This window comes from Chiloscyllium punctatum, chromosome 21, assembly GCF_047496795.1.
Source record: "Chiloscyllium punctatum isolate Juve2018m chromosome 21, sChiPun1.3, whole genome shotgun sequence".
Taxonomy (NCBI): Eukaryota; Metazoa; Chordata; class Chondrichthyes; order Orectolobiformes; family Hemiscylliidae; genus Chiloscyllium; species Chiloscyllium punctatum.
The window spans coordinates 12,417,368-12,444,079 of NC_092759.1; the positions used below are offsets into that span (position 1 = coordinate 12,417,368).

General features: G+C 51.1%; 1 protein-coding gene across 1 annotated transcript in view; it reads right to left on the reverse strand.

Moving 5' to 3' along the window:
• The window catches only part of LOC140492577 (phospholipase D2-like), a 72,953-nt gene extending 55,739 nt beyond the window's left edge, over nucleotides 1-17,214 (reverse strand). The window contains exons 1-6 of the mRNA XM_072591556.1: nucleotides 13,302-17,214; nucleotides 11,151-11,300; nucleotides 10,799-10,932; nucleotides 9,006-9,154; nucleotides 6,220-6,328; nucleotides 2,039-2,104 (exon numbers count right to left, since the gene is read on the reverse strand). Coding sequence (XP_072447657.1) covers nucleotides 2,039-2,104; nucleotides 6,220-6,328; nucleotides 9,006-9,154; nucleotides 10,799-10,932; nucleotides 11,151-11,265 — 573 coding nt within the window. The 5' untranslated portion in view covers nucleotides 11,266-11,300; nucleotides 13,302-17,214. The remainder of the gene's footprint in view (nucleotides 1-2,038; nucleotides 2,105-6,219; nucleotides 6,329-9,005; nucleotides 9,155-10,798; nucleotides 10,933-11,150; nucleotides 11,301-13,301) is intronic.
• Nucleotides 17,215-26,712: the final 9,498 nt, after the last annotated feature.

Below are 26,712 nucleotides of genomic sequence, written 5' to 3' on the forward strand. Positions count from 1 at the left end.
TAAACCGCTGAAGTTCACTTGCTGCAAGTTGACTCAAGTTGATGGTGGTGGTCGTGGGTTTGGAAGATACGCAAGATCTTTGGAGAGTTTCAGCGGTTCATCTTATAGATTGTACAGACTGCAGCAACAGAGCATTGGTGGTGGATGTGGTGCAAATCGAGCGGGGGCTGCTTTGTCCTGGATGGTATCAAGCTCCTTCAGTGTTGTTGGAGCTGCCCCCATCCAGGTAAATGGGGCTAACTCTATCACACACTGTCAGGTAGATGACAGAGGTGTACCTGTACTGGATGAACGGTGCACCCTCAAAGCGGGTATTGGGGTGTCAGACTTGGCTGCCCTGTTCTTGGCAATGGGATTTGAACCCAGAACCTTGGGAGTCACTAGGCCACTCATCAGTCATTCCTGATGAAGGGGTCTTGCCTGAAATGTTGACTCTCCTGCTCCTCAGATGTTGCCTGACCTGCTGGGCTTTCCCAGCACCACAACTCTCAACTACGAACCAAAGCAGGACCACGTGAGGCAGACGGATCAGGAAGGAATTCCCGAGTTTGGGCATGAGCAACCGAAGGTACGGCAGAACAATGGGAATACAGGAACACTCAACAGGCTGGAATAGGAGGGGGTTACAGAGATAGTGAGGGGGTGTAGGGGCTGGAGGAGGTTACAGAGATAGGGAGGGGTGTAGGGGCTGGAGGGGGTTACAGAGATAGGGAGGGGGTGTAGGGGCTGGAGGGGGTTACAGAGATGGGGGGGGCTGTAGGGGGTGGAGGGGCTGGAGGAGGTTACAGAGATGGGGGGGGGTGTAGGGGCTGGAGGAGGTTACAGACATAGGGAGGGGTTGTAGGGGTTGGAGGGGGTTACAGAGATAGGGAGGGGTGTAGGGGTTGGATATGTTACACATATAGGGAGGAGGTGTAGGGGCTGGAGGGCGTTACAGAGATAGGGAGGGAGTGCAGGGGCTGTAGGGGGTTACAGAGATAGGGAGGGGAATGGAGGGGCTGGAGGAGGTTACAGAGATAGGGAGGTGGTGTTGGGGCTGGAGGGGGTTACAGAGATAGGGAGGAGGTGTAGGGGCTGGAGGGGGTTACAGACTTAGGGAGGGAATGGAGGGGCTGGAGGAGGTTACAGAGATAGGGAGGGGGTGTTGGGGCTGGAGGGAGTTATAGAGGTAGGGAGGGGTGAGGGGCTGGTGGAGGTTACAGAGATAGGGAAGGGTGTAGGGGCTGGAGAGTTGACAGGGATAGGGAGAGGTGTAGGGCCTGGAGGGAGTTCCAGAGATGGGGGTGGGTTACAGAGATAGGGTGGTAGTGGAGGGGCTGGTCAGGATGACAGTGATGGGTTGGGGGTGTGAGAGAGGGTATTGGGGGGGTGAGGGAGGTGGGGATGTCAGCAGGGAGAGGGAGAGAGACAGTGAACAGTGTGAAGGGAGGTCATATTGAGAGAGGGAGTGGGTAAGAGGCAGGAATAAAGGCCAAGAGTGCGACACAGAGATCGAAACCAAGTAACCAGGGGCAAGAGCATTGACCTTTCAGTGTTGATCACGGCTGACCATCGAATTCAGTCCCCTCTTTCCGATTTCTCCCCAGACCCTTTGATCCCTTTTGCTCTAAGATGGAAATCTCAGTCCTTCTTGAAAATATTTAATGTTTTCACCTCAACCACTCTGTGACAAAGAGTTCCACAGGGTCCCCATCACTGGGTGAACATATTTCTCCCCATCCTCAGTCCGAAACGGCCTCCCCTGGCTCATTCACACTGTGACAGAGATGATGGTGAGATGGGGGGGGGGGGGGGGGGGGGGGAGTTGAGGGGGGAAATGGTAGAGGGGATGGGGGAGGGTAGACGGGAGCAGCGAGGTGAGGTGAGGGGGGAGGGAAGGGGGAAAGGTGAGGGGGGAGGGGAGGGGGAAAGGGGAGGGGGGAGGGGAGGGGGAAAGGGGAGGGGACGGGGAAAGGGTCGGGGACAGGGGAGGGGGTAAGAGGTGGGAGGTTTTATGACACATATCACAGAGAGAGGGGAACTCAGGGATTGGCCTTACCATTGCGTGATAGTTTCTGTAGAAGGATTTCTCAAGCATTGTGTTCAGGTATTCCTCCAGACGTTTCTGAAGATTGAAATGGAAACAACTCAGGATGGCTGGCATTTCCTCATTGGACTGTCCAACATTTGATCCCTTCTGGTTCTGCTGTTTCTTTTGAATCCACACCCCCACCCCCTTTCCACTGTCAACAAAGAAATCTCCAACCGTCACACCCAAAGAGACAAACTAAAGGTAGAGCAAGCCCGAATCGTGAATGAAGAGAGACAGACATGATTTCAAAGCTTTGACTCGCGTGTGCACCAGGATCTTTTACAACAGTGTGAAATATTTTTAAAACCGGCCATTTTTACAAGAGGGGAAATGGGTGCTAATTAGTTGGCGACTCCAACTGGTGACACAGACAGCAAAAGGGGCTCTGTGGGCTCTCTTGGTAATTCAGACAATGCTCAGGCCTTCAACATATTCTGCCTCTTTGGAGGGTCAGTGTGGACTTGTTGGGCTGAATGGCCTATTTTCCAAACTGGAGGGATTATATAGGGAAAAACAATGACTGCAGATGCTGGAATCCAGATTCTGGATTAGTGGTGCTGGAAGAGCACAGCAGTTCAGGCAGCATCCAAGTAGCTTCGAAATCGACGTTTCGGGCAAAAGCCCTTCATCAGGAATAAAGGCAGTGAGTCTGAAGCATGGAGAGATAAGCTAGAGGAGGGTGGGGGTGGGGAGAAAGGAGCATAGAGTACAATGGGTGAGTGGGGGAGGGGATGAAGGTGATAGGTCAGGGAGGAGAGGGTGGAGTGGATAGGTGGAAAAGAAGATAGGCAGGTAGGAGTGAAGGGCTTTTGCCCGAAACGTCGATTTCACTGCTCGTTGGATGCTGCCTGAACTACTGTGCTCTTCCAGCACCACTAATCCAGTATTTGGTTTTCAGCATCTGCAGTCATTGTTTTTACCAGGTAGGACAAGTCCGGACAAGTCAAGGGGACAGTGCTGAGCTGGAAGTTTGGAACTAGGGTGAGGTGGGGGAAGGGGAAATGAGGAAACTGTTGAAGTCCACATTGATGCCCTGGGGTTGAAGTGTTCCGAGGCGGAGGATGAGGCGTTCTTCCTCCAGGCGTCTGGTGGTGAGGGAGCAGCGGTGAAGGAGGCCCAGGACCTCCATGTCCTCGGCAGAGTGGGAGGGGGAGTTGAAATGTTGGGCCACGGGGCGGTGTGGTTGATTGGTGCGGGTGTCCCAGAGATGTTCCCTAAAGCGCTCTGCTAGGAGGCGCCCAGTCTCCCAATGTAGAGGAGACCGCATCGGGAGCAACGGATACAATAAATGATATTGGTGGATGTGCAAGTAAAACTTTGATGGATGTGGAAGGCTCCTTTAGGGCCTTGGATAGAGGTGAGGGAGGAGGTGTGGGCACAGGTTTTACAGTTCCTGCGGTGGCAGGGGCAAGTGCCAGGATTGGAGGGTGGGTTGTTTGGGGGGCGTGGACCTGACCAGCCGTGGAGGGAACGGTTTTTGCGGAAGATGGAAAGGGTGGGGAGGGAAAGATATCCCTGGTAGTGTGGTCTGTTTGGAGGTGGCGGAAATGTCAGCGGATGATTTGGTTTATGCGAAGGTTGGTAGGGTGGGAAGGTGAGCACCAGGGGCGTTCTGTCCTTGTTATGGTTGGAGGGGTGGGGTCTGAGGGCGGAGGTGCGGGATGTAGACGAGATGCGTTGGAGAGATATGATTTTTCCTTGAGAACAGGCCCCAATTCGATGAGGAGAACATGATACTATCCAATTGTTAACCACAATGGTGAATGCCTTCGAGTTCAAAGTAACAAAACAGTAAGGCGGCGAATTAATTAGTCAGTTGTAGAGACGTACAGCATGGAAACAGACCCTTCAGTCCAACTCATCCAGGCCGACCAGATTTCCTAAACTAATCTAGTCCATTTGCCAGCATTTGGCCGATATCCCACTAAACCCTTCCTATTCACATACCCATCCAGATGCCTGTTAAATACTGTAATTGTACCAGCCTCCACCACTTCCTCTGGCAGCTCATTCCATACACGTACCACCCTCTGCGTGAAAAAGTTGCCCCTTAGGTCTCTTTTATATCTTTCTCCTCCCACCCTAAACCTATGCCCTCCAGTTCTCGACTCCCTAACCCAGGGAAAAGACTTTGCCTAATTATCCTATCCATTCCCCTCATGATTTTATAAACTTCTATAAGGTCACCCCTCAGCCTCCGACACTCCAGGGAAAACAGCCCCAGACTGTTCAGACTCTCCCTGTAGCTCAAATCCTCCAACCCTGGCAACATCCTTGTAAATCTTTTCTGAACCCTTTCAAGTTTCACGACATCCTTCGATAGAAGGAGACCAGAATTGCACACAATATTCCCAAAAGGGCCTAACCAATGTCCTGTACAGCCACAACATGACCTCCCAACTCCTGTACTCAATACTCTGACCAATAACGGAAAGCATACCAAACGCCTCCTTCACTATCCTATCTACCTGCGACTCTACTTTCAAGGAGCTATGAACCTGCACTCCAAGGTCTCTTTGTTCAGCAACACGCCCTAGGACCTTACCATTAAGTGTATACGTCCTGCTCTGATTTGTTTTTCCAAAATGCAGCACCTCGCATTTATCTGAATTAAACTCCATCTACCACTTTTCAGCCCATTGGCCCATCTGATCAAGATCCTGTTGTAATCTTCACTATCCACCACACCTCCAATTTTTGTGTCATCTGCAAACTCACTAACTATATCTCCTATGTTCACATCCAATTCATTTATGTAAATGACAAAAAGTAGAGGACCCAGCACCGATCCTTGTGGCACTCCACTGGTCACAGGCCTCCAGTCTGAAAAACAACCCTCCACCACCACCCTCTGTCTTCTACCTTTGAGCCAGTTCTGCATCTAAATGGCTAACTCTCCCTGTATTCTGTGAGATCTCACCTTGCTAATCAGTCTCCCATGGGGAACCTTGTCAAACGCCTTACTGATGTTCCCCATAAAGCAGAGTCAGCCAAAAGATTCCAGATATTGTGAAAGGACGTTGTGAAACTTGAAAGGGTTCAGAAAAGGTTTACAAGGATGTTGAAGGGTTTGAGCCATAGGGAGAGGTTGAATGGGCTGGGGCTGTTTTCCCTGGAGTGTCAGAGGCTGAGGGGTGACCTTATAGAGGTTTATGAAATCATGAGGGGCATAGATAGGATAAATAGACAAAGTCTTTTCCCTAGGGTGGGGGAGTCCAGAAACTAGAGGGCATAGGTTTAGGGTGAGGGGGGAAAGATATAAAAGGGTCCCAAGGGGCAACTTTTTCACGCAGAGGGTGGTACTGTATGGAATGTGCTGCCAGAGGATGTGGTGGAGGCTGGTACAATGACAACATTTAAAAGGCACCTGGATGGGTATATGAATAGGAAGGGTTTGGAGGGATATGGGCCGGGTGCTGGCCGGTGGGACTAAATTAGGTTCGGATATCTACTTGGCATGAACGAGTTGGACAGAAGGGTCTGTTTCTGTGCCAAACTCTGTTTGCAGAAGAGATATTGGGGCACAGTGCTATCAATTGAAATAAAATTCAGACTTGTATCTGGATGCCGGGATTTTGTCTTAAAAACATTCCAATGTCCAAAAGGAATGAGCTAAGCCTTGTTGTGAGATGGATTGATTATCAGAAAACTGGCTGTCATGCTTGGCATATTTGGGATGTTTCAAAGCCGTTGTTCAATTGCAGAACTGTTTCTGACGACGGCATACATAGATTCTCTGCCGATCAAAGGAACGTGTTCCGAACGTTGGATGTTTTTCTCCAATACTCTGGAGGTGATGGCCTCGTTCAGGAGACAAAGCCTGCAGTTTGGGTCCCGACTCTCCCCAAATCCCCAACCCCACCCTCCCCCCAAACACCGTCAGAGTCCGAGATGAGAGTCAGTCTCACTTAAAGGCAGGGGAGAGATACCAGACACAGAGGCGCGGGTCTACAGGCACAGGTTGGCCTCTTGCCAACCCTCTCCGCCATGTTCCTGGGCTCAGCCTCACGGCTTCGGAAAGGTCCTGCCTGCCCCTGCGCAGTCAATCGTCCTGACAAAGCTGGTTTCGCCCAGCTCAACCCTCCCTGGCAGCCACCCCTCCCCCCCCCCCCCCCCCCCCCCACCCCTCCCCTTCCCCGCACCCTCACCTGCTTGCTCGAAGCTTGTCTCATGGAGGCCCACTCTGGCTGGTGGGGCAGGGCAGGCATCGACATGGCGCTGCCAGGCTCTCGCCTCTGCCCGGGAGCTGCTGCCAACCTGGAGGCGAGACGGACAAACACAGTCAGAGGGAGGGACAGGCCTTGGAATCGCCGCTCCGGTCACATCGTGGCCTGGTGTTGCATTCCCCCGACCCTTCCTCCTCGTCGGAGGATGGACGCATTTGCCCGGGAGAGGGAGAGCACAACACGGGGAGGACGGTCACTCAATCGAGAGCAGCCTCTGGATTTTTGAACTGGGAGAAAGGGAGGCCTGCAGATGCTGGAGAGTTCAGAGTTGAAGAGAGGGTGGCGCTGGAAAAGCACAGCAGGTCAGGCAGCATCCGAGGAGCAGGAGAAGCGACGTTTCGGGCAGAAGATCTTCATCAGCATGCGGAGCTTATTCCCGATGAAGGGCTTATGCCTGAAATGTCGCTTCTCCTGCTCCTCGGATGCTGGGCTTTTCCATATTCTTCGACTCTGGATTTTAAACACCTCCATTTAATGTCCCCCATCTCAGCTCAGAGAACCCCAGCTTCTCTGGTCTCCCCACATTCACCGAAGGACAAATATTCCTTTCTGTTCAGTGTCAATCTCACGGCCGTTCCCTCTAAAGAATGCTTTACAATGTGCTTTCTAACCAAGTGTTTACACAGTAAACTGCATTTGCTGTTTCCTTACCCAGTCCATTACTGTCCTACATTTGTCCACCACTTTTGCAAAGGCTTTGCAAGTTTTCATGATTATCCTTCAACCAAGGCCTCGCTATCATTTGTCAAAGGGTTTCCTGGACGATGTGCAGAGTTCAGTTTGAAATCAACTTTCTCATGAGTGAGACAGGCAGCTTGTTTGACTTGCAGTCACCTAGTGCTTCACAGGTAACAGCAGCTGTTCCATACAGCGGGATCCCACAGACAGCAAGGTCAAACACAAAGGTGTGAGAGAGAGAGAGAGCGAGAGCGAGAGAGACACACACACACCACACAGATAGAGAGAGAGAGAGAGAGAGAGAGAGAGAGAGAGAGAGAGAGAGAGAGAGAGAGAGAGAGAGAGAGAGAGAGAGAGAGAGAGAGAGAGAGAGAGAGATACACACCACACAGATAGAGAGAGAGAGTGCGAGAGACACACACACAACACACAGATAGAGAGAGAGCAAGAGAGACACACAAACCTCGAGAGAGGGAGCGAGACACACACACACCTACAGAGAGAGAGAGCATGAGAGAGACACACACACCACACAGATAGAGAGAGAGAGCGCGAGAGACACACACACACCACACAGATAGAGAGAGAGCACACGAGAGACACACACACACCACACAGATAGAGAGAGAGCACACGAGAGACACACACACACCACACAGATAGAGAGAGAGCGCAAGAGAGACACACACACACCACACAGATAGAGAGAGAGCGCGCGAGAGACACACACACACCACACAGATAGAGAGAGAGCACACGAGAGACACACACACACCACACAGATAGAGAGAGAGCGCAAGAGAGACACACACACACCACACAGATAGAGAGAGAGCGCGCGAGAGACACACACACACCACACAGATAGAGAGAGAGCGCAAGAGAGACACACACACACCACACAGATAGAGAGAGAGCGCGCGAGAGACACACACACACCACACAGATAGAGAGAGAGCGCGCGAGAGACACACACACACCACACAGATAGAGAGAGAGCGCGCGAGAGACACACACACACCACACAGATAGAGAGAGAGCGCGCGAGAGACACACACACACCACACAGATAGAGAGAGAGCGCGCGAGAGACACACACACACCACACAGATAGAGAGAGAGCGCGCGAGAGACACACACACACCACACAGATAGAGAGAGACACACACACACCTACAGAGAGAGAGAGAGAGAGAGAGAGAGCGAGAGAGAGAGAGAGAGAGAGAGAGACACACACACCACACAGATAGAGAAAGAGAAAGAGAGAGAGAGCGCGCGAGAGACACACACACACATACCTACATAGAGAGAGAGAGCGCGCGAGAGACACACACACACATACCTACATAGAGAGAGAGCGCGCGAGAGACACACACACACATACCTACATAGAGAGAGAGACACAAGAGAGAGAGACACACACACTTGCACAGAGAGACAGACATACATGCATCACAAGGAGACAGACAGACACACAGTAAAAGACAGAGAGAGAAAAAACGCACCAGTGTGTGTGACAGACAGGCAGACAGCAAGAGGGACAGAGAGAGAGAGAGAGACCTGGGGGGGTGGGGTGGGGAGAGGAGAGAGAGAGAGAGAAACCACAGAGACAGACAGAGACAAACCACAGAGAGAGAACACACATAGGGAGAGAAGGACCATACAGCACAGATCTGGTGGAAGGCTACAATGTTATGAGGTACTAGGACTGGATGGATAAGAAGGAGTTGTTCTCCTTCATTACACGGATCAATAACAAGGAGGTACCATTTTAAAGTGAAGAGCAGGAAGTTTAAACGGGATTTGAGGAAATGGTTTTCAGCCAGAGAGTGGTGGGATTCTGTCAGGCAAGTCTGCAAGGGCAGGACAGACAGGAAGTCTCTTTTATACAGAATTGGATGAGCACTTGAAATGACATGACAGCACAAAGTGAATGTTAAGGGGGGGGGGGATCAATGTCGATAGGTCAGTACTGGCTCGATGGGCCAAACGCCTCTATTGCACCGTACGACTCTGTGATAAGGACACACCTGGCTAACGGTTGCTGGATGACCCGGACTTTGAACCGGTGTCTCATCAGGTCTCGATGCAACTCTTCGAAATGTTTGAATTTCTTCTTCAGGGTCCAAGTGAAGTCCCCGTGCGTTACCCTCATCATGTAGACTGTGCTGGGCCGAACCTTGGGAAGACACAAACCAAGCGGCGTTAGGGTGCACTGTGCAAAACACGTCAGGAATTTTGACGTGAAATTTCCGACTCCACATTCCCAACAGGAATGTAATAACCAAGAACGCATTATTACAACGTGTCGTCACATCAGCATTGATACCTTCACCACTGAAGACAGCTTAGTCTTTGTCTGGACTCAGCCATGACTCTGGGCCATAAGTAACCTCTCCACCACAACTCTGATTTTGTTTATATGTTCACAGGACGTGGATGTCATTTCTTGCCCTTGTTAATTGCCCCTTGGGGTGCTGGAGCGGGCTGTGTTTCGGGGCCAGAGTTGAAAGGTCAGGACCATAGACTCTCGGAGTCAAAAAGTGTGGCATTGGAAGGCAGCATCCGAGGAACAGGAGAATCCACGGTTCAGGCATATGCTCTTCATCAGTAATGTGGCTGGGAGTCTGGGCGGGGGGGGGGGGGGGGGGGGGGGGGGGGGGGGTTGTTGAGAGATAAATAGGAGGGTGGAGGTTGGACGGAGGTGGGGGGTAGTCGCTGGGAAGGCGATAGGTAGATGCAGTTGGGGAGTGATGGTGATAAGTCGGTGGGGAGGGTGGAGCAGAGAGGTGGGAAGGAAGATGGACAGGTCAAGAGGGCAGTGCCGAGTTGGAGGGTTGGATCTGGGATGAGGTGGGGGGGAGGGGGAAATGAGGAAACTGGTGAGAGGTCGATGTTGATGCCGTGTGGTTGGACGATCCTGAGGCAGAAGATGAGGCTTCCTTCCCCCCGGCGTCGGGTGGCTTGGATTTGACGGTGGAGGAGGCCCAGGACTTGCATGTGTTGGCAGAGTGGGGAGGGGGGAGTCAAAGTGGTCGGCCACAAGGCGGTAGGGGTTGTTTGGGGTGGGTGCCCCAGAGATGTTCCCTGAAACATTCCCCAAGTTGGCGTCCTGTCTCCCCAATGCGGAGGAGACCACATCGAGAGCGAGGGACACAGTGGATGAACCATTCCAGCCCACGTGGAATAGGTAGACCCACCAGGGCGTGAGGGAGGACATTCCAGGACTTTGATCCAACGACACCGGAGAATGGGCGATATATTTCCAAGCCACTGAGTGGCTTGTGGGGGAACATGCAGATGTTCGGAAGCTCCTCTGTATCTGCTGCCCTTGCCCTTCTATTTGGAAGGGGTTCTGGGTTTGGAAGGGGCTGTCTGAGAATCCTTGGTGAACTGCTGCAGTGCACGTTGAAGACGGTATCCACCGCTGCGTCTGAGCGTTGGCGGTGGAGGGAGTAAGATGCTTGTGGATGTGGTGCCAATCAAGCGGGGCCTGCTTTATCCTGGACGGTATCGAGTTTCTCAAGTGTTGTCGGAGCTACCCTCACGCAGGCAAGTGGGGAATATTCCAAAACGATCTTTTTCGAATCAGAGAAAGCAGATGGGAAGACCTTTCGGCCCATCTCACTTGCACTGGCCCTTTGCCAGTGTTAGCCGATCCATCCCACCTTTTGACAAATAGCCAATAGTTCTTGAAACTAATTCTGGCAAACATGCCTTGGCAAACTCCTGGGTGGCCCCAGTTCTCACCATCCGCCAGTCAGTGCCTCACACAGGGCACATCCCATCGATTAGTCAGCTCGGAGCGGGGGAAGATTCTTACCTTAAACCCGCGCAGATGGCGTTCGATGCCTTCCACCTGGACGGTCACTGGCACCCCCTGCAAAAACACTCGCCGTTTCCGCTCCTTGAAGGGTTTGATATTGTAGACCAGGAGATAGCGACTGGGCAGCTCGTCTGAAAGGACATTCACAGCACCAACAGCTTACGTTTACGTAGCACCGACGTCCCGAGGAGACACTAATACGGGCGACCGGGAGTTTGGTCAGAAACAGAGGTTTTAAGGTGCCTCTCAGAAGCACGGGGTCGTGGGAGCTGGAGACGGCCATTCGGCCCCTCTGAGTCCGCTCCGCCATTCGATACAATCGCCCTGGAGTCTGCTTTTGGCGACTTACCTGCCGTCTCTTCCCATTCGATGTGATCCACTTCGTCCGCGTACATCGGGAGGTCGTCCAGATGAGGATGGGACTCGGGGTCCAGGCTTAACACTGGGTCAAACTCGTGAGCCATGCTCTGCACCTAATATACGCGGTTCATTGAAGGGACTGAGGAGAGACACAAAGCTGTCATTCAGGATACAGGGTTAAAAAAAGAAACGTACGCGATCCAAATCCCAATTCTCATTCAACACCAGTTTCAGAAATCTGTGTTGCCGGTTTGGATTTGATCAGATCCCCTACAGTATGGAAACTGGCCCTTTTGGCTCAACAAGTCCACAACTACCCTCCAAAGAGTAACCCACCCTATATTTACCACTGACTAATTCACACTATGGGCTATTTTAGCATGGCCAATTCACCCTGACCGGCACATCTTTGGACTGTGGGAGGAAACCCACGCAGACACGGGGAGAATGTGTAAACTCCACACAGACAGTCACCTGAGGCTGGAATCGAACCCAGGTCCCTGGCACCGTGAGGCAGCAGAACTAACCACTGAGCCACCAGGCCCTGCCTGTTGAACAAAAGACTCTGCATTTGCGTTGCACCCTTTTTGAGACTACCCACTTCACCGCCAGCAAAGCAGAGTTGCCCTGGCAGTGGGCAGTGTGCTGCAGAAGTTGCCCAAAGATCCCCAGACAGCCTCTTCCATTCCCACAACAGCTTCCACCCGGAAGGACTACGGCAGCAGACACATGGGAACACCACCTCCTGCAAGTTCCCCTCCAGGCCGCTCACTTGGAAACATATCGCCATTCCTTTAGCGTCCCTGAGTCAGAATCCTGGAATTTCCCCCCCTAAGGGGATGGTGGGTCAACCCACAGCACACGGACTACAGCGGTTTTTCCTGGTTCAGTTTCACTCAGGATAATTTGTTAACATCCGTTCACCTTCTTGGGAATGTTTACTGCCCTTGCCAAGTGAGGTTTCGTATCTCGTGCACCAGAATTAAGATCCCCCTGCACGTCCAACTCCGCAATCATATTCTGCTTTAAGTCAAACTTCTTCCTGCCATTTCCTATTTTCCCATACGGTGCTCTTTTTAGTTTAGATTCCCTACAGTGTGGAAACAGGCCCTTCGGCCCAACATGTCCACACCGACCCTCCGAAGAGTAACCCACCTAGAACCATTCCCCTACATTTACCCCTGACTAATGCATCTAACACTATGGGTAATTTAGCACAGCCAATTCACCTAACCTGCAGATCTTTGGATAGTGGGAGGAAACCCACGCAGACACGGGGAGGTGTAAACTCCACACAGACAGTTGCCCGAGACTGGAATCGAACCCGGGACCCTGGTGCTTGTGAGGCAGCAGTGCTAACCACTGAGTCACCATGCCACCCTTCCCTGCCAGATTTTTGCCCACTCCCTTGGCCTATCCATCATCAGTTTGCAAATGCCTTAAGTCCTTTTCAAACAATGCTTGCTTTGTGTCAACTGCAAATTTAACCAACATCCTTTGGCTCCCTTCATCGAAGTCAGACTTAAGTTGTCAAAAGCCGAGACCCAGGCACAGACCTCTCTCGAATTTTGCTGATCACATCCTGCTGAGAGGACTTGAGGATAAAAGCAGTGATGCAATTCTGAGGTTCTCTAAGGCTCTGATCAGACCACATTTGAAATATTGTGCACAGTTTTGGGCCCCATATCTCAGGAAGGATGCACTGGCCCTGGAGTGTGTTCAGAGGAGGCTCACGAGAATGGTCACAGGAATGAAAAGCTTAACATATGAGGAACGTTTGAGGACTCTGGGACTATACTTGATGGAGTTTAGAAGGATGAGGGAGGATCTAATTGAAACATATAGAATAGTGAATGGCCTGGACAGAGAGGATGTTGGGAAAGTGTTTCCCATTGGTAGCAGGAACTAGGACCCAAGGGCACAGCCTCAGAGTGAAGGGAAGAGCTTTTCGAACAGAGATAAGGAGAAACGCCTTCAGCCAGAGAGTGGGGAATCTCTGGAATTCACTGTCACAGAAGGCTGTGGGGGCCAGGTCATTGGGTATATTTAAGACTGAGAGAGATAGGTTCTTGAGTATCAAGGGTTATGGGTGTAGGTTTGCTCGCTGAGCTGTAGGTTTGATATCCAGACGTTTCTTTACCTGCCTAGGTAACATCATCAGTGGCGACCTCCAAGTGAAGCGAAGCTGTTGTCTCCTGCTTTCTATTTATATCTTTCTCCAGGATGGGGTTCCTGGGGTTTGTGGTGATGTCATTTCCTGATCCTTTTCTGAGGGGTTGATAGATGGCCTCTAGATCTATGTGTTTGTTTATGGCATTGTGGTTGGAGTGCCAGGTCTCTAGGAATTCTCTGGCATGTCTTTGCTTAGCCTGTCCCAGGAGAGATGTGTTGTCCCAGTCGAAATGGTGGGTTTTTTTCATCCGTGTGTAGGGCTACGAGGGAGAGAGGGTCGTGTCTTTTTGTGGCTAGCTGGTGTTCGTGTATCCTGGTGGCTAACTTTCTTCCTGTTTGTCCTACGTAGTGTTTGTGGCAGTCCTTGCATGGAATTTTGTAGATGACGTTGGTTTTGTCCATGGGTTGTACTGGGTCTTTTAAGTTGCATCAGCTGCTCCTGTTATTCCTGGAGCGGTAATGTCCCAGGGTTTGAGGGATCTTGTGGCAGACTGGTAGCATCCATGCCTCTAAGCTAGTAGGCCCCAGTTCGAGTCCCAGTGCTATACAGGTGGGGTGATACCATTTTTGAGTTTGGTTGATTAGGAAATACCCATACTAAAATAGAAAGTAAGGAGGCATGGGATACAGGGAAACCTGTCTGTTTGAATACAGAGTTGGCTGGCCCATAGAAAACAGAGGGTGTTGGTAGATGGAAAGTATTCAGCCTGGAGTTCGGTGACCAGTGGTGTTCCGCAGGGATCGGTTCTGGGATCTCTGCTATTTGCAATTTTTATAAATGACTTGGACGAGGAAGTGGAAGGGTGGGTTAATAAGTTTGCTGTGGACATGAAGGTCGGTGGAGTTGTGGATCGTGTGCAGGGCTGTTGTAGGTTGTAACGGGACATTGACAGGATGCAGAGCTGGGCTGAGAAGCGGCAGATGGAGTTCAACCTGGAAAGGTGTGAAGTGATTGACTTTGGATGGTCAAATTTGAATACAGGGTTAAAGGGAAGAGTCTTGGCAGTGTGGAGGAACAGAGGAATCTTGGGTACATGCATCTCTCAAAGTTGCCATCCAAGTTGATCGGGTTGTTAAGAAGGCCTACGGTTTTTTGGCTTTCATTAGCAGGGGGAGTTGAGTTCAAGAGCCGTGAGGTTATACTGCAGCTCTTTAAAGCCCTGGTTAGTCCGCACTTGGAATATTGTGTTCAGTTCTGGTTGCCTTATTATAGGAAGGATGTGGAAGCTTTCGAGGGGGTGCAGGGGAGATTTACCACAATGCTGCCTGACTGGGGGGCATGTCTTGTGAAGTAAGGGTGAGGGAGCTCGGGATTTTCTCATTGGAGTGAAGGAGGATGAGAGGTGACTTGATAGAGGTGTACAAGATGATGAGAGGCATAGATGGAGTGGATAGCCAGAGACATTTTCCCACGGGGAAAATGTTTATCATGAGGGGGTATAATTTTCAGGTGACTGGGGGAAGCTTTAGGGGGAGACGTCAGAGGGAGGTTCTTTACACAGAGGGTGGCGGGTGTGTGGAATGCACTGCCAGCAGCGGTAGTAGAGTCAGATACATTAGGGACATTTAAGCAACTCTTGGATAGGCACATGGAAGATAGTACAATGAAGGGTCCGATCTTAGAAGAGGATAGAAGGCTGGTACAGCATCGAGGGCCAAAGGGCCTGTACTTTTCCATGAAAGTTGGCAGTGATTCAGATTAGTTGGCCTGTTGCCTTTGAAGCACTCCTTTACCAACGAAGTTGTTGGGAACATGGCCGCCAACTCACACAGCAAGCTCCTGCAAACCGCAACGGCCGATGAGCTGTTGATGGAAAATTAAACACTGGGCTGGAACCTCCCTGCTGTTTATCGAAACAATAGGATTTTGGCTCTGCTCCAGAGGAGAAACAACATTACCCGGAAGAGGAGGCTCTCTTTGATTTTGTATTTATCTCCGTCGATTGGATTTTGCACCAAACAATATTCATCGAGACCCCATCATTTACAACCTAGTCATCATCATCCTATAACAGGGATTGGTTTTATTCCACCCTCCACTGGGGAGAAAGACCGTTTAACGTCTGATCTGAGAGGTGGGTAGCTCTGATAGCAGACGTTGGGGGTGGGGGAGGGAGCTTTAAGGCACAAGACTGAACCCACAGCTTTCTGGCTCAGACATGGGAACACAGGAACCAAAGTAGGTCTCCTTTCAGACCCTACATGGTGCTCTGCCATTCAAAGAGATCATGGCGCCATCTGTGGCTAAACGCCACATCGCTGACTTTGGCCCATATCCCTTAACAACTCTGATTAAACCAAAACCTCTCTCCGATTGAACGACAACAATTGATCAGAGTGCAGCCTGAGACCCAGCTAACACCTAATCTTGTGGAGTGGCGCAGGGGTAGGGAGTTGGATAATTAAACTCTCAGATGTCTTCAGATCTGGGAAAGGTGCCAGAATGGATCTACGGATGAGGGAGGATTAAGGCAACAGACCTTTCATCAGGCCTGCCTAGAGTCCTTCATTAGACCGAGAGATTGTACTTTCACAAGTTGAGGCACGTCGGTTTCAATCTGGCTGACGAAACATCCACCCAGCAGTAAGCATATGGGGAAGGGGTCATCATGTGTAAATTTACAACAATTAAGTAAAATGTGAATAATTGTTGTTTTAAGTCTGACCAAGAGAAAGGCTGTATTAGTAAGTACAGTGGGTTCTTTCTTGATTATATGTTTTTGGAGATAAGTCTCTTGATTAAACTTAAAATATAAGCCATTGCTAATAATTTAACCTGGGGCTGTGTTTTGTAGAGGAATAAGACGGTGTTATTTTCTGGGTCTGTAGATTGTGAAGGAGCAAAAATGGCCTTTGCAGTGATATGTACTTCTTGTCAGATGTGGGAGTTTAAAGAGAGTTTAAGGGTTACTGCGGATTATATCTGCCATAAATGCTGTTGGATGCAAATCTTATCAGATCGAGTGGATCGGTTGGAGAGACAGATAGAAGCGATGAGGAATTTGCAACAGCAACAATATTTGATGGATGGCAGTTATAGGAAGGGGGGAAAGTCTCACATACAGTCACATAGATGGGTTAACTCCAGGAAGAGTAAGAGAGGTAGCACCTAGGGCAGGAGTCTTTTGTGGATATACCCATTTCAAACAGGTATGGTGTTTTGCAAAATGTAGGAGGTGATGGATTCTCAGGGGAACGTAGCACGAACAGCCACGTTTCTGGTATTGAGACTGGCTCTAATGCAATGAGGGGTACGTCAGCTTCCAAGAGATCAATTGTGTTAGAGGATTTTGTGGTCCAAGGTACAGATAGACGTTCCTGTGGCTAGCAGAGAAAAAGCAGAATGGTGTGTTGTTTCCCTGGTGCCAGGATCAAGGATGTCCCAGAGAGGGTGCAGAATGTTCTCACGGGGGAGAGGGGCCAGCAAGAGGTCAATGTCCACATTGGAACCAATGACATAGGAAGGGAAAAGGTTGAGATTCTGAGTTAGGCAGAAATTTAAAAAGGAAGTCCTCAAAGGTAGTAATATCTGGATTACTCCCGGTGCTATGAGCTAGTGAGGATGGAGTAGGAGGATAGAGCAGATGAATGCATGGCTGAGGAGCTGGTGTATGGGAGAAGGATTCACGTTTTTGGATCATTGGAATTTCTTTTGGGGTAAAAGTGACCGGTACAAGGAGGACGGATTGCACCTAAGTTGGAAGGGGACTAATACACTGGCAGGGAAATTTGCTCAAATTGCTCAGGAGGATTTAAACTAGTAAGGTGGGGGTATGGGACCCAGGGAGATAGTGAGGAAAGAGATCAATCTGAGACAGGTACAGTTGAGAACAGAAGTGAGTCAAACAGTCAGGGCAGGCAGGGACAAGGTAGGACTAATAAATTAAACTGCATTTATTTCAATGCAAGGGGCCTAACAGGGAAGGCAGATGAACTCAGGGCATGGTTAGGAACATGGGACTGGGATATCATAGCAATTACGGAAACATGGCTCAGGGATGGGCAGGACTGGCAGCTTAATGTTCCAGGATAGAAATGCTACAGGAAGGATAGAAAGGGAGGCAAAAGAGGAGGGGGAGTGGCACTTTTGATAAGGAATAGCATTACAGCTGTGCTGAGGGAGGATATTCCCGGAAATACATCCAGGGAAGTTATTTGGGTGGAACTGAGAAATAAGAAAGGGATGATCAACTTATTGGGATTGTATTATAGACCCCCCCAATAGTCAGAGGGAAATGGAGAAACAAACTTGTAAGGAGATCTCAGCTATCTGTAAGAATAATAGGGTGGTTACGACAGATTAGATTAGATTACTTACAGTGTGGAAACAGGCCCTTCGGCCCAACAAGTCCACACCGCCCCGCCGAAGCGTAACCCACCCACACCCCTACATCTACCCCTTACCTAACACTACGGGCAATTTAGCATGGCCAATTCACCTAACCTGCACATCTTTGGACTGTGGGAGGAAACCGGAGCACCCGGAGGAAACCCACGCAGACACGGGGAGAATATGCAAACTCCACACAGTCAGTCGCCTGAGGCGGGAATTGAACCCGGGTCTATGGCGCTATGAGGCAGCAGTGCTAACCACTGTGCCACCGTGCCGCCGTGACAGGGGATTTTAACTTTCCAAACATCGACTGGGACTGCCTTAGTGTTAAAGGTTTAGATGGAGAGGAATTTCTCAAGTGCATACAAGACAATTTTCTGATTTAATAAGTGGATGTACCTCCTAGAGAAGGTGCAAAACTTGACCTACTCTTGGGAAATAAGGCAGGGCAGGTGACTGAGGTGTCAGTGGGGGAGCACTTCGGGGCCAGCGACCATAATTCTATTAGTTTTAAATCATGATGGAAAAGGATAGACCAAATAGAACATAGAACATAGAACATAGAAGAATACAGCGCAGTACAGGCCCTTTGGCCCTCGATGGTGCGCCGATCAAAGCCCACCTAACCTACACTAACCCACTATCCTCCATATGCCTATCCAATGCCCGTTTAAATGCCCATAAAGAGGGAGAGTCCACCACTGCTACTGGCAGGGCATTCCATGAACTCACGACTCGCTGAGTGAAGAACCTACCCCTAACATCAGTCCTATATCTACCCCCCCCTTAATTTAAAGCTCTGTCCCCTCGTAATAGCTGACTCCATACGTGGAAAAAGGTTCTCATGGTCAACCCTATCTAAACCCCTAATCATCTTGTACACCTCTATCAAGTCACCCCTAAACCTCCTTTTCTCCAATGAAAACAGCCCCAAGTGGCTCAGCCTTTCCTCATACGATCTAAAAATTCAACTTCTAAATTGGAGAAAGGCTAATTTTGACGGTATTAGGCAAGAACTTTCGAAAGCTGATTGGAGACAGATGTTTGCAGGTAAAGGGACGGCTGGAAAATGGGAAGCCTTCAGAAATGAGATAACAAGAATCCAGAGAAAGTATATTCCTGTCAGGGTGAAAGGGAAGGCTGGTAGGTCGAGGGAATGCTGGATGACTAAAGAAATTGAGGGTTTGGTTAAGAAAAAGAAGGAAGCATATGTCAGGTATAGACAGGATAGATCGAGTGAATCCTTAGAAGAGTATAAAGGCAGTAGGAGTATACTTAAGAGGGAAATCAGGAGGGCAAAAAGGGGACATGAGATAGCTTTGGCAAATAGAATTAAGGAGAATCCAAAGGGTTTTTACAAATACATTAAGGATAAAAGGGTAACAAGGGAGAGAATAGGGCCCCTCAAAGATCAGCAAGGCGGCCTTTGTGTGGAGTGACAGAAAATGGGGGAGACACTAAATGAATATTTTGCATCAGTATTTACTGTGGAAAGGGATATGGAAGATATAGACTGGAAGAAATAGATGGTGACATCTTGTAAAATGTCCAGATTACAGAGGAGGAAGTGCTGGATGTCTTGAAATGGTTAAAGGTGGATAAATCCCCAGGACCTGATCAAGTGTACCCGAGAGCTCTGTGGGAATCTAGAGAAGTGATTGCTGGGCCTCTTGCTGAGATATTTGTATCATCGATAGTCACAGGTGAGGTGCCGGAAGACTGGGGGTTGACAAACGTGTGCCACTTTTTAAGAAAGATGGTAAAGACAAGCCAGGGAACTATAGACCGGTGAGCCTGACCTCGGTGGTGGGCAAGTTGTTGGAGGGAATCCTGAGGGACAGGATGTACATGTATTTGGAAAGGCAAGGACTGAATAGGGATAGTCAACATGGCTTTGTGCGTGGGAAATCATGTCTCACGAAATCGATTGAGTTTTTTGAAGAAATAACAAAGAGGATTGATGAGGGCAGAGCAGTAGATGTGATCTATATGGACTTCAGTAAGGCGTTCGACAAGGTTCCCATGGGAGACTGGGGGGGGAGAGAGAGAGGTGGGGGGGGGAGAGAGAGAGAGGTGGGGGGGGAGAGAGAGAGAGGTGGGGGGGGAGAGAGAGAGAGGTGGGGGGGGAGAGAGAGAGAGGTGGGGGGGGAGAGAGAGAGAGGTGGGGGGGGAGAGAGAGAGAGGTGGGGGGGGAGAGAGAGAGAGGTGGGGGGGGAGAGAGAGAGAGGTGGGGGGGGAGAGAGAGAGAGGTGGGGGGGGAGAGAGAGAGAGGTGGGGGGGGAGAGAGAGAGAGGTGGGGGGGGAGAGAGAGAGAGGTGGGGGGGGAGAGAGAGAGAGGTGGGGGGGGAGAGAGAGAGAGGTGGGGGGGGAGAGAGAGAGAGGTGGGGGGGGAGAGAGAGAGAGGTGGGGGGGGAGAGAGAGAGAGGTGGGGGGGAGAGAGAGAGAGGTGGGGGGGGAGAGAGAGAGAGGTGGGGGGGGAGAGAGAGAGAGGTGGGGGGGGAGAGAGAGAGAGGTGGGGGGGGAGAGAGAGAGAGGTGGGGGGGGAGAGAGAGAGAGGTGGGGGGGGAGAGAGAGAGAGGTGGGGGGGGAGAGAGAGAGAGGTGGGGGGGGAGAGAGAGAGAGGTGGGGGGGGAGAGAGAGAGAGGTGGGGGGGGAGAGAGAGAGAGGTGGGGGGGGAGAGAGAGAGAGGTGGGGGGGGAGAGAGAGAGAGGTGGGGGGGGAGAGAGAGAGAGGTGGGGGGGGAGAGAGAGAGAGGTGGGGGGGGAGAGAGAGAGAGGTGGGGGGGGAGAGAGAGAGAGGTGGGGGGGGGAGAGAGAGAGGTGGGGGGGGAGAGAGAGAGAGGTGGGGGGGGAGAGAGAGAGAGGTGGGGGGGGAGAGAGAGAGAGGTGGGGGGGGAGAGAGAGAGAGGTGGGGGGGGGAGAGAGAGAGAGGTGGGGGGGGAGAGAGAGAGAGGTGGGGGGGGAGAGAGAGAGAGGTGGGGGGGGAGAGAGAGAGAGGTGGGGGGGGAGAGAGAGAGAGGTGGGGGGGGAGAGAGAGAGAGGTGGGGGGGGAGAGAGAGAGAGGTGGGGGGGGAGAGAGAGAGAGGTGGGGGGGGAGAGAGAGAGAGGTGGGGGGGGAGAGAGAGAGGTGGGGGGGGAGAGAGAGAGGTGGGGGGGGAGAGAGAGAGGTGGGGGGGGAGAGAGAGAGGTGGGGGGGGGAGAGAGAGAGGTGGGGGGGGAGAGAGAGAGGTGGGGGGGGAGAGAGAGAGGTGGGGGGGGAGAGAGAGAGGTGGGGGGGGAGAGAGAGAGGTGGGGGGGAGAGAGAGAGGTGGGGGGGGAGAGAGAGAGGTGGGGGGGGAGAGAGAGAGGTGGGGGGGGAGAGAGAGAGGTGGGGGGGGAGAGAGAGAGGTGGGGGGGGAGAGAGAGAGGTGGGGGGGGGAGAGAGAGAGGTGGGGGGGGAGAGAGAGAGGTGGGGGGGGAGAGAGAGAGGTGGGGGGGGAGAGAGAGAGGTGGGGGGGGAGAGAGAGAGGTGGGGGGGGAGAGAGAGAGGTGGGGGGGGAGAGAGAGGTGGGGGGGGGGGAGAGAGAGAGGTGGGGGGGGAGAGAGAGAGGTGGGGGGGGGAGAGAGAGAGGTGGGGGGGGAGAGAGAGAGGTGGGGGGGGAGAGAGAGAGGTGGGGGGGGAGAGAGAGAGGTGGGGGGGGAGAGTGAGAGGTGGGGGGGGGAGAGTGAGAGGTGGGGGGGGGAGAGAGAGTGGTGGGGGGGGAGAGAGAGAGGTGGGGGGGGGGAGAGAGAGGTGGGGGGGGAGAGAGAGAGGTGGGGGGGGAGAGAGAGTGTGGGGGGGGGGAGAGAGAGAGGTGGGGGGGGAGAGAGAGAGGTGGGGGGGGAGAGAGAGAGGTGGGGGGGGGGAGGAGAGAGTGGGGGGGAGGAGAGAGTGGGGGGGAGGAGAGAGTGGGGGGGAGGAGAGAGTGGGGGGGGAGGAGAGAGTGGGGGGGAGGAGAGAGTGGGGGGGAGGAGAGAGTGGCGGGGGAGGAGAGAGTGGGGGAGAGGAGAGAGAAGAAGGGGAAGGGATGGGATTTAGGGAGGGGGCAGGTGGGTGTACAGAGTGCTGATCATCACTCACCGCTCAGCAAATTGCAAACTCACTTCCAGCCAGGAGTGTGGGATGCTGCAGTAAAACCCGGTGCCACTGTCCTGCCAGCACCAGGAATTGGGACTCTCTCCCTCGGCTCATTCCTGCTGAGATCATCCTTCCCTCGGCCTGGTCCCTTCCCCCTCCCAGTGTTTCACCCTGGGACAGTCTGCACCCAGCCACAGGGAGGTCTCTGCACAATCCTCCTCCAGACAGGAGGGTCAAAACAGCAGCTCACAGAGAGAGAGAGAGAGAGAGGAACAAAACAGCAGCTCACAGAGAGAGGGAGGGGAGGGACAAAACAGCAGCTCACAGACAGAGCGGGAGAGAGAGAGGGAGGGGAGGGACAAAACAGCAGCTCACAGAGAGAGAGAGAGGGAGGGGAGGGACAAAACAGCAGCTCACAGAGAGAGAGAGAGAGAGAGAGGGAGGGACAGAACTACAGCCCACACACACACACACACACACACAGAACTGCAGCTCACAGAGAGAGAGGAGAGAGAGAGAACATCAGCTCACAGGAGAGAGAGAGAGGGACAGAACAGCAGCTCACAGAGAGGGAGGGACAGAACAGCAGCTCACAGAGAGAGACAGCCATAGAATCACAGAGATATACAGCATGGAAACAGACCCTTCGGTCCAACCCGTCCATGCCAACCAGATATCCCAACCCAATCTAGTCCCACCTGCCAGCACCCAGCCCATATCCCTCCAAACCCTTCCTATTCACATACCCATCCAGATGCCTCTTAAATGTTGTAATTGTACCAGCCTCCACCACTTCCTCTGGCAGCTCATTCCATACACGTACCACCCTCTGCATGAAAAAGTTGCCCCTCAGGTCTCTTATCTCTTTCCCCTCTCACCCTAAACTTATGCCCTCTAGTTCTGGACTCCCCGACCCCAGGGAAGAGACTTTGTCTATTTATCCTATCTATGCCCCTTATAATTTTATAAACCTCTATAAGGTCACCCCTCAGCCTCCGACACTCCAGGGAAAACAGCCCCAACCTGTTCAGCCTCTCTCTGTAGCTCAAATCCTCCAACCGTGACAATATCCTTGTAAATCTTTTCTGAACCCTTTCAAGTTTCACAACATCTTTCCGATAGGAAGGAGACCAGAATTGCATGCAATATTCCAACAGTGGCCTAACCAATGTCCTGTACAGCCGCAACATGACCTCCCAACTCCTGTACTGAAAATGTGTTGCTGGAAAAGCACAGCAGGTCAGGCAGCATCCAAGGAGCAGGAGAATCGACGTTTCGGGCATGAGCCCTTCTTCAGCTGATGCCCAAAACGTCGATTCTCCTGTTCCTTGGATGCTGCCTGACCTGCTGCGCTTTTCCAGCAACACGTTTTCAGCTCTGATCTCCAGCATCTGCAGTCCTCACTTTCTCCTCCCAACTCCTGGACTCAATACTCTGACCAATAAAACAAAGCATACCAAACGCCTTCTTCACTATCCTATCTACCTGCGACTCCACTTTCAAGGAGCTATAAACCTGCACTCCAAGGTCTCTTTGTTCAGCAACACTTCCTAAGACCTTACCGTTAAGTGTATAAGTCCTGCTAAGATTTGCTTTCCCAAAATGCAGCACCTCGCATTTATCTGAATTAAACTCCATCTGCCACTTCTCAGCCCATTGGCCCATCTGGTCCAGATCCTGTTGTAATCTGAGGTAACCTTCTTCGCTGTCCACTACACCTCCAATACCTAACTGCAGCTCACAGAGAGAGACAGAACACCAGCTCACTGAGGGGGGGGGAGAAGAGAGAGAAAGAGAGAGAGAAAAAAAGAGACAGAGAGACAGAGAGACAGATAGAGAGACCTGCAGTTCACAGAGAGAGAGACAGAACAGCAGCTCACAGAGAGAGAGAGAGCTCCACTCCACTCTACAGCTTGAGTTCCACTCCACTTACCCGCCCGCTCCCTTTAACCTGACATGAAATGACAAACCTGTCTCAATTCTCCATCAGTTTATTCCGTCCACCGCACTGCAGGTGACTGGATCCCACAGATTCACAAGCCTTTCAGAGGCATTACTCCCCATCTCTGTTTTCAGCCTGCCATCTCTAAGCCAAAAACAATAATCTATTCCCCCTGCTTCCCCCACCCCACCCTTCCCATGGGTGTCATGAGATTTGTAACAGAGGGCAACATGAAAACACTGGTGAATGTGCAGTTACACTCCATCATGGTGCTCTGGAAATCAAATTCCACCACCCTGCAATCAAAGGATTTCATAAAGCTACGTGAGATTCCCTAACTGCGCTGTCAGAGGTCCTACAACACGGAGACAGGCCCTCTTGAACATAGAACATTCCGTAACAGTCCAGGCCCTTCAGCCCTCGATGTTGCACCGATCTGTGAAACCAATCTGAAGCCCATCTAACCCATACTATTCCATTCTCGTCCAGATGTTTATCCAATGCCCATTTAAATGCCCCTGAAGTTGGCGAGTCTACCACTGTTACAGGCAGTACATTCCATGCCCCTACTACTCTGAGTAGAGACTACCTCTGACATCTGTCCTAAATCTATCACCCCTCAATTTAAAGCTATGTCCCCAATGCTAGCCATCACCATCCAGGGAAAAAGCCCCCCCCCCATCCACCCTATCTAACTCTCTGATTATCTTATCTGTCTCTATTAAGTCACCTCTCAACCTTCTTCTCTCTAACGGAAACAGTCTCAAGGCCCTCAGCCTTTCCTCATAAGACCTTCCCTTCGAACCAGGCAACATCCTAGTAAATCTCCTCTGAACCCTTTCCAAAGCTTCCACATCCTTCCTATAATGTAGTGACCAGAACTGTACGCAATATTCCAAGTGCGGCCGCACCAGAGTTTTGCACAGCTGCAGCATGACCTCATGGCTCCAAAACTCAATTCTTCTACCAATAAAAGCTAACACACTGTATGCCTTCTTAACAACCCTATCAACCTGGGTGGCAACTTTCAAGGATCTGTGTACATGGACATCAAAATCTCTCTGCTCATCCACACTAGAATCTTACCATTAGCCCAGTACTCTGTATTCCTGTAGCTCCTTCCAAAATGAATCACCTCACACTTTTCCACATTCAACTCCATTTGCTACCTCTCAGCCCAGCTCAGCAACTTATTTCTGTCCTTCTGGAACCTGCAGCATCCTTCGTCACTATCCACAACTCCGACAACTTTAGTGTCATCTGCAAATTTACAAGCTCATCCTTCTCGCCCTCATCGAAGTCATTTATAAAAATGACAAACAGCAGTGGACCCCAAACAGATCCTTGCAGTACGCCACAAGTGACTGAACTCCAGGATGAACATTCCCCATCAACCACCACCCTCTGTCTCATGCCGACCAAAGTGTCCGTGCAAACTAACCCCATTTCTCACACTTTACCTTCTAATCCTTCCCTATCCATGTATTTGTCCAAATGCCTTTTAAATGTTGTTAATGAACCCACCTCAATCACTTCTGCAGGCAGCTCATTCCATATACGTACCACCCTCTGTGTAAAAAAAGTTGCCCCGCAGATTCCCTTTCTTTCTTTCCCCTCTCACCTTAAACTGACGCCCTCTAGTCCTCAATTCCCCAACCCTGGAAATTCACTCTATCCATGCCTCTAAATCTTATACACTTCTATAAAGATCCCCAGTCAGTCTCCTGCGCTCGAAATAAAAAATAATCTGAGCTAGTTCAACCTCTCCCTCTAACTCAGTCCCTTCAGACCTGGCAACATCCTTGTAAACCTCCTCTGCAAACTGTCCAGTTTGATAACATCCTTCCAATAGCAAGGTGACCAAACCTGAACACAGTACTCCAAGTGCGGCCTCACCAACGTCCTGTATACTTGCAACATAACTTCCCAACATCTATACTCAATGCCCTGACTGATGAAGGCCAGTGTGCTCAAAGCTTTCTTCCCTGCCCTGTCTACCTGGGACTCCACTTTCAGAGAACCCTGCTCCTGAACTCCAAGGTCCCTCTGTTCGATGGGGATACTCTGTTCCACTACACAACTGAAGGCCCTCCCATTCACCATGAAACTCCTCCCTTGGCATATTTTATAGGTGTGCCATCGAGAGTGTTCTGTCTGGATGTATCACTACCTGGTGTGGCAACTGTACCATTCAGGATCGGAGACGGTTACAGAGAGTGGTGAACTCGGCCTGGACAATCACAAAGGCCAACCTCCCATCTATAGAATCCATCTACCAGGCCCGCTGTCAGGGAAAGGCCGCCAGCATTCTCAAAGATCCATCCCACCCTGGCAATGTTTTTCTACAACCTCTACCATCAGGGAGAGGGTACAGAAGCCTGAACACACACACCAGCCAGTTTCACAACAGTTTCTACCCTACCGTCATTAGAATACTGAATGGACTCTCAAACTCTTAACATTCGCCTGTCCCTGTGTTTTCGTTTTTGCCGCTGTTTACCTATTATTTACTTATCTACGCTACTTAACTCTGTGATCGGCCTGTATTGCTCACAAGACAAAGCTTTTCACTGTGCTTCAGTACACATGACAATAAATTCAATTCAATTCAATTCACTTGACTTTCCAAAATGCAAGACCTCACACTTATCTGTATTAAACTCCAGTTGCCTTCCAGATGAAGGTCAACCGAAAGCACAAGTCAGGTTTGTGCGCTGAACGAGATTCACTATCGATTACTAATTGATAGATTCTAACCGCAGGGAAACAATTTTGAATGACATACCTCAGAGTTAAAATTATTCTGAATCTCAACCCCCTCTACCCACATGCAGACGGAAGAATAAATTGTGTGCGCTGGGATTGGGCTTCAGCCCCCAAGACGGTGAGGAATAGCAAGAAGAGTCGGCCATTCGGACCCTCGCACACATTCCGTCATAGAATAGGGTCACGGCTGACCCGCGATTTCTCAGATCCACTTTCCTGCCTCTTTCCCCAACTGACTCCCAG